The 14,132-nt window shown below is 52.3% G+C and overlaps 1 protein-coding gene across 1 annotated transcript; it reads right to left on the bottom strand.

Moving 5' to 3' along the window:
• Positions 1-1,093: 1,093 nt before the first annotated feature.
• Positions 1,094-13,932, bottom strand: LOC140411534 (uncharacterized). Its single transcript, XM_072500621.1, has 4 exons — positions 13,801-13,932; positions 10,487-10,616; positions 4,927-5,101; positions 1,094-2,879 (listed from the first exon to the last, which is right to left on the bottom strand). Exons 1-4 carry the CDS (start codon positions 13,930-13,932, stop codon positions 2,714-2,716), a joined length of 603 nt encoding a protein of 200 aa, XP_072356722.1. The 3' UTR covers positions 1,094-2,713.
• Positions 13,933-14,132: the final 200 nt, after the last annotated feature.

Consider the following 14,132-nt stretch of genomic DNA (forward strand, 5'->3'; position numbering starts at 1 on the left):
TAGCCTACCTTCATATTTGATCCTCCCTTTCCTTATTTCTCTCTTTGTTATCCTCTGTTTGTTTTTGTAGCCTTCCCAATCTTCTGACTTCCCACTACTCTTTGCCACATTATAGGCTTTCTCTTTTGCTTTGATGCATTCCCTAACTTCCTTTGTCAGCCATGGCTGCCTAATCCCCCCTCTGATAACCTTTCTTTTCTTTGGGATGAACCTCTGTACTGTGTCCTCAATTACTCCCAGAAACTCCTGCCATTGCTGTTCTACTGTCTTTCCCACTAGGGTCTGCTCCCAGTCGATTTTCGTCAGTTCCTCCCTCATGCCCCTGTAGTTACCTTTATTTAACTGTAACTCCTTTACATCTGATTCTACCTTCTTTCTTTCAAATTGGAGATTGAATTCGACCATATTATGATCACTGCCTCCGAAGTGCTCACTTACTTTAAGATCTTTAATCAAGTCTATCTCATTACATAACACTAAGTCCAGAATGGCCTATTCCCTCGTGGGCTCCATCACAAGCTTTTCCAAAAAGCCCTCCTGTAAACATTCAATGAATTCCCTTTCCTTGGGCCCACTGGCAGCAATATTTACCCAGTCCACCTGCATATTGAAGTTCCCCATGATCACTGTGACCTTGTTTTTCTGACATGCACTTTCTATTTCGTGGTCCATTTTGTGCCCCAGGTCCTGACCACTGTTAGGAGGCCTGTACATAACTCCCATTATGTTATCACTATCTCTCCTGTGATATCCCATTGACAGAGTTAGAAAGACTGCTCAGAGTGGAGTGTGACAGATTGAAGTGTCGGACTGCACGCGGTGTGAGCTGTCACCTGACCAATATGGAGCTCGCTCTCCAAGTGTCACATCTCCCAATAAATTACTCTCCATCTCTTCATTCTTTCTCATTCTTTAACTTTACACCTCAACATCTTAACAGAATAATTTCACTGAAATGTGGAGAGTTTATCTGGTATGAAACTAGTGATGTGATCAGTGACCCAGAGTTATTTGTGAGGAAAAATCTAACACGAGACCAAATGTGTAAATGCATCACCCTCTTTATTTCACAGTGAGAATCCATTCCCAGCAGTTTGAAAAACAAAAGACAAACAAAGACTAGAAGACGATGGATTATTTACTGCACCAGACAAACCTGTGAATGGGTCACCTGTTAACGGGAGTCAGATCTGAATCGATCATTTTCTCAGTCACAGATTCAGTCTGTCGATATTCCCAAAGTCAGCTCCCAGTGTGGGTTTGAGGAGATCTGAATGGAAACTTTATTCCACCTTCAGTCTCTGGATTCTAATTTTAAACTGGGATTCTTTCTCCGGTTTAAGGACCAGTTTTAAGCTGCTTCACACCTGGGTCACAAAACTCCCACTTTCACTTTCCTGACCTGGGCACATCTGTTTCCTGAACTTGGACAGATCTGAGTCAGACCAAACCGGATTGAGAAACAACCTTTTTAATCATCCCCACCACAATGTCCAGTGTTTGATTCTCAGGACTGGCAGGAAAAGGGAATATTTTACTGCCCACACAGGATGTTGTCTCCATTAGCAGGTTTCTCCTTGAGTGACGTGTTCTTCCTACAGTGTCCAGTGTCTATTCCACACAGTCTGTTATATGGTCCATTCCCATTATATTTCAGAGCACAGGACACAGAACTATTCAAACATTGAAGCAAAATCTTCCCGATGATGTGATGAAAATCTCATTATTTTACAAATGGTGAACACACTGTCTCTTTACAGTTTAAACATTCCCTCGTAATTAAATAATTCCATCTGGAACTAACTCCGAGTGAGAGAGCCCAGGAACAGTCCCACATCTGATCACTCCATGATTTCACATTTAACAGCTTCAATACTCTGTGCTCTGTAACAAATCCCAACTCTTTTCACATCAACTTGAAACATTCTGGTCAGTATGATGGATAAATATGAATATATTCCATGGCTGTGTGAAGATAGAAAATTCTGGAACTATATCTGACACTAGGACCATCTCAGTCTCACTCTCACAATTTATTGAAAGCAAGATTACAGAAAAAGCAAATTAGTGCAGTGATTAATCCCCGTTCCCCAATAGAGGGCCCACCACCCGGTACAATTGAGTTTTGCCCTGTATCTGTGCAGTGTGGAGACGTGTTCAGCAATGAATTTCAGACGTTGAAGGGAGACCTAATTATAAATAATATTAACGGGAAATAGAGCAGGCGGGACTCAGAGACAGTCAAATATATCAGGGCTGGAGTCACATGTACGGTTAACGTGTGGGTGGACGATCACGTGTTTGCTCCACATTTGGTTGGTTAAGTGAGTGGTTAAGAACATGGCAGGTAGAATATGATGTGGTGATGTTTGGGCTCGTTAGTTAAGGGTGGATGATCCGGGTTTAGTGGGAGTGCATTCCCTGTCTATCAGACAGATTACACACTCGAGGGACAGTGTGGGAAGGTGGAGTTAAGGTCGAAGATCAGCCATGATCTTCCTGAATGGTGAGCGGACTTGAAGAGTCTCTGTTTTTATTTAATTTTCACAACAGACATTGCGTTCCCTCAAAAGGTCCTTCTTGTGGTAAGGAGATTAAAACTATGCTCAGTATTCCAGATTAAACCCAATGGAAAGTTAAACAGTTTTAGAATAGAGTTCAGCACATCTCACTGTTTGATGCCATGAAAGGTACAGAACCTTCCAGAAGACCTTCATTCTTCTGTCTTCAGAAAACCCATTGCCATTAACCCTTGTGTGTCAAAATAAGCGATGTCAAAAAATGTGCTATTGAAGGGCTGGTTGTCTTGTTCCAAATCCTTCAGGAATTGAATCACAAGTTCTTCAGTTTGTTGTTCATCAACTTTCTTGTTAAAACCCCTGCAACAAAATTAAGAACAGAGGATTTAATTTTTATCCCCCTGACAAATCCTGTTTGGAAAGTCGGTTGCCAGGACAACAGGGACAGGAGTTGACTATTCAGCCCATTGAGGCGCCTGCACCAGTCAGTTTGTCCACAGCTGGAGTAAGACCATCGAGAAGCTGGCCAAATGGGCAGACAAGTGGCAGATAGAGTTTAACACAGAGAAATGTGAGGTGATGCATTTTACAGAGAGGGTGGAGAGAGTCTATCCAGACTTAATGGCTCAGTTCTAAAGAGAGTGCAGTAGCAGAGGGACCTCGGGGTGCCCGCCCAGGATAGATTCTCTGCCATTCCGGTGGGAAAAACGCCAGTGTGAGAAACATTCTTCACAATGTAGTGTACCAAAGTCAGGATGCGTGGCGCTGCCCACAGAGTTGAGGATGGAGAGCGCCCACAACCCTGGACCCTGGAGCACCACAGCAGTAGGTTGGGGGAGATTGGACCCTTGGATCTTCCGGAAGTCTGCAGAAGGATTTGGCTAGGTTAGGTGAATGGGCTAGGGTCTGGCAGATGGAATTCAACGTTGCCAAGTGTGAGGCTATCCATTTTGGGAGGAATAACAGCAGAATGGATTATTATTTAAACGGTAAGATGTTAAAACATGCTGCTGTGCAGAGGCACCTGGGTGTGCTGGTGCACGAGTCGCAAAAAGTTGGTGTGCAGGTGCAACAGGTGATTAAGAAGGATAATCGAGTTTTGTCTTTCGTTGCTAGAGGGATGGAGTTCAAGACGAGTGAGGTTATGCTGCAATTGTATAGGGTGTTGGTGAGGCCACATCTGGAGTATTGTGTTCAGTTTTGGTCTCCTTACCTGAGAAAGGACATATTGGCACTGGAGGGTGTGCAGAGGAGATTCACTAGGTTGATCCCAGAGTTGAGGGGATTAGATTATGACGAGAGTTTGAGTAGACTGGGACTGTACTCATTGGAGTTTAGAAGGATGCGGGGGAATCTTATTGAGACATATAAAATTATGAAGGGAATAGATAGGATAGATGCGGGCAGGTTGTTTCCACTGGTCGGGGAAAGCAGAACTAGGGGGCATAGCCTCAAAATAAGGGGAGGTAGATTTAGGACGGAGTTTAGGAGGAACTTCTTCACCCAAAGGGTTGTGAATCTCTGGAATTCCTTGCCCAGTGAAGTAGTTGAGGCTCCTTCTTTAAACGTTTTTAAGAAAAAGATAGATGCCTTTCTAAAGAATAATGGGATTCGGGGATATGGTGTACGGGCCGGAGAGTGGAGCTGAGTCCACAAAGATCAGCCATGATCTCATTGAATGGTGGAGCAGGCTCGAGGGGCCAGATGGTCTACTCCTGTTCCTAGTTTTTATCTTATGTTATCTTATGTAATATGTGTTCTGGAGGGGGTCCTTCTGCTGGCCTGTTTCTGGGTGACCAATGTTGCTGGAAATCGATCTGCATTTTCAGGAGGTCCACCTTCTTTTGTCAACATGGCTCAGTGTTGTTGGACATCTTTTCAATATGACACCCGGGCAGGAGGGCGGACTACACACCATCCAGGCCTGACCCACTGCTGAAAACAGCGGAAAACACCCAGGTGAATAATTAATGATGGGTGGGAAGATTCAGAGTGTTTTCCGGCAAGCGGCCACGTTCCTGCCCACGTTCCTGCCCACTTTCCTGCCCACATTCCTGCCCACGCTCCTGACCACGTCCCTGCCCACACTCCTGCCCACATTCCTGCCCATGCTCCTGCCCACATTACTGCCCACGTTTCTGCCCTCGTTCCTGCCCTCGTTCCTGCCCATGTTCCTGCCCACGTTCCTGCCCCTGTTCCTGCCCACATTCCTCCCCACGTTCCTGCCCTCGTTCCTCCCCACGCTCCTGCCACGTTCCTGACCATGCTTTTGCCCGCATTCCTGCCCACGTTCCCGTCCACACCACAGCACTTAGTCTCAAAATGGGAGAATTGCTCCCCGGCTGATGTTGATACAAGAGCTGACAGAAAGGAACATCAATCACAATATATCAGTCACTAAACTCACCTGCCATAGTACCAAACAGGAGGGGCTGTCACTATTTCAACTGTTGGATCTGTTGGTTGAGGCGGGTTGGTGACTTGAGGAACTATCTCAAGAAATACCCGGAATCTCTGCTGTATTTCGCCATTTTTCACGTATCCAAAAACTCCCCAAGGTGCAGAGAGAGGAACAATAGTACCTGTGGACAGAGACACTGTTACAGCATTTAACTGGGTGATCAGCTGATAGATAGTCAGAGGTTACAGGTCAGGGGGCAGGGTCACTTTGGTGACATGTGGAAAATGTTGTGATATCACTTTAAGGGAATATGCAAATGCCCAAGTTGCCAGGATGGAGAGCAGCATGTGACCAGCATGGTCCCACTCGCAGTGTGAGTGCCGACTGTTGTGTTCTGCTTCTTCATGTAGCAGAAGCTGCTTCCTTGGTGTCGGCTCTGACAAAGGAAGGTTCAGACTTGGAGATGGTTTAACACATTTATTGAAAGGTTAACAATTCTCCTACTTGAGTTTGACTCTCCTGCTAATCTTGCTATAGTAACTCAGTCTAACTAACCAGTCTGCTCTCAGCCATGCGGTGAGTGTGATGCTTCCTGATCTGCCCCTGTCTCTCTGAGTGTCCTTTTATATGGGTACCTTGTGGTAGTGCCACCTCTGGGTGTCTTGACTGCCCATTGGACGTGTCCTATCTTACTGACCTATTGGTTGAATGTCTGTGTGTCATGATGTCTCTGGTGCTCCCTCTAGTGTTTATTTAGTTGCAGTGTGTTTACATTAACCCCTTGTGTATTTACAGTGATGCACATCACCACACCAACACCATATTGAAATGTCCGTCCCGCTCACTCATATCACTCTGTGCAGCCCCCTCCCTTCACCAGACGGTGCAGCATGTTAACACCCAGCTGGGAAAGTCTCACAGCCTCGAGGGACAGTCTGTTCCTCAATCTACCCCCTGCCCCCCTTCCGAGACCTACCCCCACACCACCCTCCCTGCCCCCTTCCCGAGACCTACCCCCCAAACCCCCCTCCCTGCCCCCCGAGCCCTACCCCCCACACCCCCCTCCCTGCCCCTTCCCGAGACCTACCCCCCAAACCCCCCTCCCTGCCCCCCGAGCCCTACCCCCACACCCCCCTCCCTGCCCCCCGAGTCTACACCCCCTCCCTGCCCCCCGGCCTACCCCCCACACCACCCTCCCTGCCCCCTGATCACTACCCCCTCCCTGCCCCCCCGAGCCCTACCCCCTCCCTGCCACCCGAGCCTACCCCCCACACCACCCTCACTGCCCTCCGAGCCCTACCCCCCCTCCCTGTCCCCCAAGCCCTACCCCCCACGCTCCCCTTCCTGCCCCCCTCTCCCTACCCCCCACACCACCCTTCCTGCCCTCCGAGCCCTACCCCCCCTCCCTGTCCCCCAAGCCCTACCCCCCACGCTCCCCTTCCTGCCCCCCTCTCCCTACCCCCCCACACCACCCTCCCTGCCCCCCGAGCCCTACCCCCCCACACCCCCTATCCCTACCCACCCACATACCCCCTTCCCTGCCCCCCGAGCCCATCTCCTGTCAGGCACTGATGCCCCACATGGATCTCCACCCACAGCCTCTGGTGTTTTTGTCCTTGGCCTTCCCGTGAATTGTGTGCTTGCCCTTTGACCCCATTGTTTGTGAACATTTCACCATCGTTATCGAGCTCCAGCCTCCCTCCCATTGGCTCCCCTCTGCCTGCCAGTCTTCACTTTCCTCATCCACCTCCTTCCCCTCTGCCTGGAATCGTGACCCCCTCAACCTACCCCCCTACACACGTTGCACAACCCTCCTTCCACATTGACCCTCTCGTCTACGTCAACCCATCAGTAACCCCCCTCCCCCTGACCCCACAGCTCACCTCACACTCCTCCCCTTGTCAAACTTTGTACCTTTATTGTGGTGGATGCTGAGGGTCACAGAGCTGTCCAGATAGACACTGGTGTGTGTCACTGCTGGAAGGGACAGACAGCACAGAGCTGTCCAGATAGACACTGGTGTGTGTCACTGCTGGAAGGGACAGACAGCACAGAGCTGTCCAGATAGACACTGGTGTGTGTCACTGCTGGAAGGGACAGACAGCACAGAGCTGTCCAGATAGAGACTGGTGTGTGTCGCTGCTGGAAGGGGGAGACAGCACAGAGCTGTCCATATAGACACTGGTGTGTGTCACTGCTGGAAGGGGGAGACAGCACAGAGCTGTCCAGATAGACACTGGTGTGTGTCACTGCTGTAAGGGACAGACAGCACAGAGCTGTCCAGATAGACACTGGTGTGTGTCACTGCTGGAAGGGACAGACAGCACAGAGCTGTCCAGATAGACACTGGTGTGTGTCACTGCTGGAAGGGACAGACAGCACAGAGCTGACCAGATAGACACTGGTGTGTGTCACTGCTGGAAGGGACAGACAGCACAGAGCTGTCCAGATAGACACTGGTGTGTGTCGCTGCTGGAAGGGGGAGACAGCACAGAGCTGTCCATATAGACACTGGTGTGTGTCACTGCTGGAAGGGGGAGACAGCACAGAGCTGTCCAGATAGACACTGGTGTGTGTCACTGCTGGAAGTGGGAGACAGCACAGGGCTGTCCAGATAGACACTGGTGTGTGTCACTGCTGGAAGGGAGAGACAGCACAGAGCTGTCCAGATAGACACTGGTGTGTGTCACTGCTGGAAGGGACAGACAGCACAGAGCTGTCCAGATAGACACTGGTGTGTGTCGCTGCTGGAAGGGACAGACAGCACAGAGCTGTCCAGATAGACACTGGGGTGTGTCACTGCTGGAAGGGACAGACAGCACAGAGCTGTCCAGATAGACACTGGTGTGTGACACTGCTGGAAGGGACAGACAGCACAGAGCTGTCCAGATAGACACTGGTGTGTGTCACTGCTGGAGGGGGAGACAGCACAGAGCTGTCCAGATAGACACTGGTGTGTGTCACTGCTGGAAGGGACAGACAGCACAGAGCTGTCCAGATAGACACTGGTGTGTGTCGCTGCTGGAAGGGACAGACAGCACAGAGCTGTCCAGATAGACACTGGTGTGTGTCGCTGCTGGAAGTGACAGACAGCACAAGCTGTCCAGATAGACACTGGTGTGTGTCACTGCTGGAAGGGACAGACAGCACAGAGCTGTCCTGATAGACACTGGTGTGTGTCACTGCTGGAAGGGACAGACAGCACAGAGCTGTCCAGATAGACACTGGTGTGTGTCACTGCTGGAAGGGACAGACAGCACAGAGCTGTCCAGATAGACACTGGTGTGTGTCACTGCTGGAAGGGACAGACAGCACAGAGCTGTCCAGATAGATACTGGTGTGTGTCGCTGCTGGAAGGGGCAGACAGAACAGAGCGGTCCAGATAGACACTGGTGTGTGTCACTGCTGGAAGGGACAGACAGCACAGAGCTGTCCAGATAGACACTGGTGTGTGTCACTGCTGGAAGGGACAGACAGCACAGAGCTGTCCAGATAGACACTGGTGTGTGTCACTGCTGGAAGGGACAGACAGCACAGAGCTGTCCAGATAGACACTGGTGTGTGTCACTGCTGGAAGGGTGAGACAGCACAGAGCTGTCCAGATAGACACTGGTGTGTGTCACTGCTGGAATGGGGAGACAGCACAGAGCTGTCTAGATAGACACTGGTGTGTGTCGCTGCTGGAAGGGGGAGACAGCACAGAGCTGTCCAGATAGACACTGGGGTGTGTCACTGCTGGAAGGGACAGACAGCACAGAGCTGTCCAGATAGACACTGGTGTGTGTCACTGCTGGAAGGGACAGACAGCACAGAGCTGTCCAGATAGACCCTGGTGTGTGTCACTGCTGGAAGGGACAGACAGCACAGAGCTGTCCAGATAGACACTGGTGTGTGTCACTGCTGGAAGGGGGAGACAGCACAGAGCTGTCCAGATAGACACTGGGGTGTGTCACTGCTGGAAGGGACAGACAGCACAGAGCTGTCCAGATAGACACTGGTGTGTGTCACTGCTGGAAGGGACAGACAGCACAGAGCTGTCCAGATAGACACTGGTGTGTGTCACTGCTGGAAGGGACAGACAGCACAGAGCTGTCCAGATAGGCACTGGTGTGTGTCACTGCTGGAAGGGGGAGACAGCACAGAGCTGTCCAGATAGACACTGGTGTGTGTCACTGCTGGAAGGGGGAGACAGCACAGAGCTGTCCAGATAGACACTGGTGTGTGTCGCTGCTGGAAGGGGGAGACAGCACAGAGCTGTCCAGATAGACACTGGTGTGTGTCACTGCTGGAAGGGACAGACAGCACAGAGCTGTCCAGATAGACACTGGTGTGTGTCACTGCTGGAAGGGAGAGACAGCACAGAGCTGTCCAGATAGACACTGGTGTGTGTCACTGCTGGAAGGGGGTGACAGCACAGAGCTGTCCAGATAGACACTGGTGTGTATCACTGCGGGAAGGGACAGACAGCACAGAGCTGTCCAGATAGACACTGGTGTGTGTCACTGTTGGAAGGGGGAGACAGCACAGAGCTGTCCAGATAGACACTCGTGTGTGTCGCTGCTGGAGGGGGAGAAGGAGACTCCTGTACTCGCAGCCCTGGCACAATACTGAACGGGAAACTGTGGCACAGGCGTGTCCATGGGCCCAGCAGCACGGTGCTGCCCATGAAGAATAGCTGGGCATGGAGACGGAGGGCAGGAAGTGTGGTGAACGATGCATCAGGAGCGGCGCAGCACTGTGGCAGTGTTGCATTCACCTCAAATCTCGGGTGAACCGAGAGCCCCCTGTTCACGCCAGCCTTCATCGCCATTAACCCGCCATTGGGAGACTTGTAACGGAATTTTACACCAGCGGGTATTCGACGGTCTGGCTCCCACCAGATTCACCGCATCCAGCCGGCACTAAGAGAATTGGGAGAATGGGGTCCCTGGTTTAACAGAGCTGTGAGTGAGGTCGGTCTCATTGCTCTATTGGACTGATCCATTTAATTGCACGGACCCTCTCTTCACTTTCCCCATTCGTTAAACATTTCTCTGTTGAATTTTAGCCTTGCATTTGTTTCCAGTTCATTCCCGTGACTTCCGGCCTCCCCAGAGTTGGATTTGGAGAGGGTTTTCCAAAGATGTTACATTCGCGCCACACAAGTGCCCGGCAATGACCATCTCCGACAAGAGAGGGTCTCACCCTCGCCCCAGAGAGGGGGGAATCTGTGGAATTTGAAGAAGGAATTAGATTTGCTCTCGGGGCGAAAGGGATCGAGGGAGATGGGGGAAGGTGGGATCAGGGGATTGAACTTGATGATCAGCCATGACCAGAATGAATGGCGGGGCAGTCTCGGAGGGCCGAATGGCCTCCTCCTGCTTCTATTTTCCCGGTTTGTTTCTATGTGTGTAAGTAGCCCAAACAGCGCCTCAACCCACTGGTCACATGTGACCGCGGAACGCTCTGGGATTGACAATTCTTTGCTCAGTGTGTCAGTCTGTACAGAAAGTTTCAAACGTGACAGGTTAAAGAGTGAGTGGCTGTTTTAGAATCTGTTGTTACTTTGAAGGAACATCTGACATACCTGCAACATTCCCACAACGTGCATAACTGAATAGTTTGTCCAGACCGATCGTCAGCGCACTTTTAATATCCACGGCATCAACTTCAGTTTCAATCCTCCGGCGTTCTTTGAATTGCACCTCAAGATAATTCTAAAACAAGAAAATAAAATCCATCACCATGTGACACAACTGAACTCGCACCAAAACACATCAGTGTTGAGGGGACTGTCCTCGGTTCCCAGGTGTGGGAGCAGTATTCATGTCCTGTGATAGGGAGACCCCCCCTCACAGAGACCCCTGTGACAGGGAGACCCCCACAGAGACCCCTGTGACAGGGAGACCCCCCCTCACAGAGACCCCTGTGATAGGGAGACCCCCACAGAGACCCCTGTGATAGGGAGACCCCCACAGAGACCCCTGTGATAGGGAGACCCCCACGGAGACCCCTGTGATAGGGAGAACCCCACAGTGACCCCAGTGATAGGGAGACCCCCACAGAGACCCCTGTGATAGGTGAACCCCCACAGAAACCCCTGTGATAGGGACACCCCCCCCACAGAGACTCCTGGGATAGGGACACCCCCCCCACAGAGACCCCTGTGATAGGTGAACCCCCCGAACGATCCCCTTCCTGCAGGAACCCCCTCCACAGGCGACTGCCCACACAAAGGCCCCCCCCACATACAAACACAGAGCCTTCCCAGAAGATGAACCACCCCTACCTGGAAGCTTAGAGCAGTCCAGACAGGGTCAGTTAGTGCCACCTATTACAGGGGTCCCTGTGGGGAGGGGTTCCGTATCACAGGGGTCTCTGTGCGAGGCGGAGCTATCAGGGGGCCCTCTGTGGGGGGGGGGGGGGTCTCCCTATCACACGGGTCCCTGTGGGGAGGGGTTTCCTATCACAGGGTCTCTGTGGGGAGGGGTCTCCCTAACCCAGGGGTCTCTGTGCAGGGGGGGGTGCTATCAGATGGGTCTCTGTGGGGGGGGGGGGTTCTCCCTATCATAAGGGGTCTCTGTGGGGGGGGGATCTCCCTATCACAGGTGTCTCTGTGGGGAGGGGTCTCCCTAACCCAGGGGTCTCTGTGCAGGGGGGGTGCTATCAGATGGGTCTCTGTGGGTGGGGGGATCTCCCTATCACAGGTGTCTCTGTGGGGGGGTGGGTCTCCCTATCACAGGGGTCTCTATGGGGAGGGGTCTCCTTATCAGAGTGGTCTCTGTGGGGGGGTCTCCCTATCACAGGGGTCTCTATGGGGAGGGGTCTCCCTATCACAGGGGTCTCTCTGGGGAGGGGTCTCCCTAACACAGGGGTCTCTGTGGGGGGTCTCTCTTTCACAGGGGCCTCTGTGGGGCGGGGTCTCCCTATCACAGGGGTCTCTGTGGGGAAGGATCTCCCTATCACACAGGGTCACTGTGGGGGTCTCCCTATCACAGGAATCTCTGTGGGGAGGGTCTCACTATCACAGGGGTCTCTGTGGGGAAGGTCTCACTATCACAGGGGTCTCTGTGGGGGTCTCCCTATCACAGTGGTCTCTGTGGGGGGGGGGGGGGGGTCCCTATCACACGGGTCTCTGTGGGTGGTTCCCGTATTACTTTGCCCCCTGTTGGGGATTCCTCCTATTACAAGTGTCCAAGGATTGGGTCAACCCTGTACGTGTGGGTCAGGAGAGTCCGGATTCAACCCAGGTGGTTGGGGCTGCTGTGCGGTGTGGTGGTTGAGAGGGGTCAGTGCTGATTTGCGGTCCGGGGGGTGGGCGGGAATGGGGGTGGGGGCTGTGTGGTGTGGTGGTTGAGAGGGGTCAGGGCTGATTTGCGGTCCGGGGGGTGGGTGGGAATGGGGGTGGGGGCTGTGTGGTGTGGTGGGGAGGGAGGGGTCAGGGCTGATTTGCGGTCCGGGGGGTGGGCGGGAATGGGGGTGGGGGCTGTGTGGTGTGGTGGGGAGGGAGGGGTCAGGGCTGATTTGCGGTCCGGGGGGTGGGCGGGAATGGGGGTGGGGGCTGTGTGGTGTGGTGGGGAGGGAGGGGTCAGGGCTGATTTGCGGTCCGGGGGGTGGGCGGGAATGGGGGTGGGGGCTGTGTGGTGTGGTGGGGAGGGAGGGGTCAGGGCTGATTTGTGGTCCGGGGGGGGTGGGCGAGGATGGGGGTGGGGGCTGTGTGGTATGGTGGGGAGGGAGGGGTAAGGGCTGACGTGTGGTCTGGGGGGTGGGTTGGGCTGTGGATGGGCTCAGCTGGTCACTACTATCTCGGCCCAGGTGTGGTGGGCCTCACCAATGGGGCAAATGCTCCGATGTGACTCCCGGGGAGAGAGAATCCCGGGAGTGCGGAGCAAAGGGTTCATTCCCATCCATTCCCATTTATTTATGCTCCCGCTGGCGTGCGACATGGAACCCGTTCCCGCCGTCACTGAGGGGCTCAGAGCATCGCGTTCCCGTTGTCACCAATCCCAATGTTACCCCAATTCTCCGTCCCATTGGGGAACACATCCCGGATTTCCCGGGCCGCAGAATCCAGCCCTTCCAGTCACAGAATCATCCCTCCACCACCCTCAGCTTCCTGCCTCTCAGCCAATTGTGGGTCCAATGTGTCTCTTTGCCTTGGGTGCCATGGGCCCTGACTGGATCAGTCTGCCACGAGGGACCCTATCAAAAGCCTGGCTAAAGCCCATATCGACCACTCCAAATGCATTCCCCTCATCAACACTCCTGCTCACCGCCTCAAATAATTCAAATGTGCTTGTCAAGAAAGACCTTCCACGCTGACTATCCCTGATTAATCCGTGTCTAAAGTACAGATAGATTCTGTCCCTCAGAATACTTTCCTGATCCCAGCCTTGAATTTAGAAATCATTAACTGTGTGAGTGCCGGGTCCCGGGATGTGTGAACCGCCCGGGGCAGATATTTCACTGTTTATTCCAGTTCACACACTCAGCATTGACAACCCTCCCTGCCTGAGTCAGACAGATGTTTGACAGTAAAGACAGTAAAGGGGACTCGACCCAAAAACACAGGCATTAAATAATTTCCACTGGTACGAACGTTACACAATGCAGTAAACTCTGAAGGGCAGCACGGTATCACAGTGGTTAGCACTGTGGCTTTACTGCTCCAGGGTCCTGGGTTCAATTCCCGGCTTGGGTCTCCGGGTGCTCCGGTTTCCTCCCACAAGTCCCGAAAGACGTGCTGTTAGATGAACTGGCCATTCTGAATTCTCCCTCAGTGTACCCGAACAGGCGCCGGAATGTGGCGACTAGGGGCTTTTCACAGGAACATCATTGCAGTGTTAATTTAAGCCTACTTGTGACAACAATAAAGATTATTCTTTTTCTAATTATACTTACCTTGTCCTCAATGATTATTGCGGGTGTAAGGCAGTCATCTTTTTCACAGAGGCCGAGCCCCTCGGCTACCGCATCCTGTGCAGCGAGTTGGTTCCAGAAGAGGACAGACACGGTTAAGAAGATTCTCAGCATTTTGGTGTCGGTACAGGTCACTGGTGAATTCACTGAATGACCCTCAGCACCTTCAGCTCGATCTGCAGTTTGAGCAGAGAGCTCAGGGATTTTTATACAGTTTTAAGGGGACGATTTTGAATAAAGTTCAGCTACGGGAACATCAGATGTTGAAGAAACGCCCCAGCTGATTAACTATGGAAATGTTTTTTGGTGTTTTG

Source organism: Scyliorhinus torazame, chromosome 4, assembly GCF_047496885.1.
Source record: "Scyliorhinus torazame isolate Kashiwa2021f chromosome 4, sScyTor2.1, whole genome shotgun sequence".
Classification (NCBI taxonomy): domain Eukaryota; kingdom Metazoa; phylum Chordata; class Chondrichthyes; order Carcharhiniformes; family Scyliorhinidae; genus Scyliorhinus; species Scyliorhinus torazame.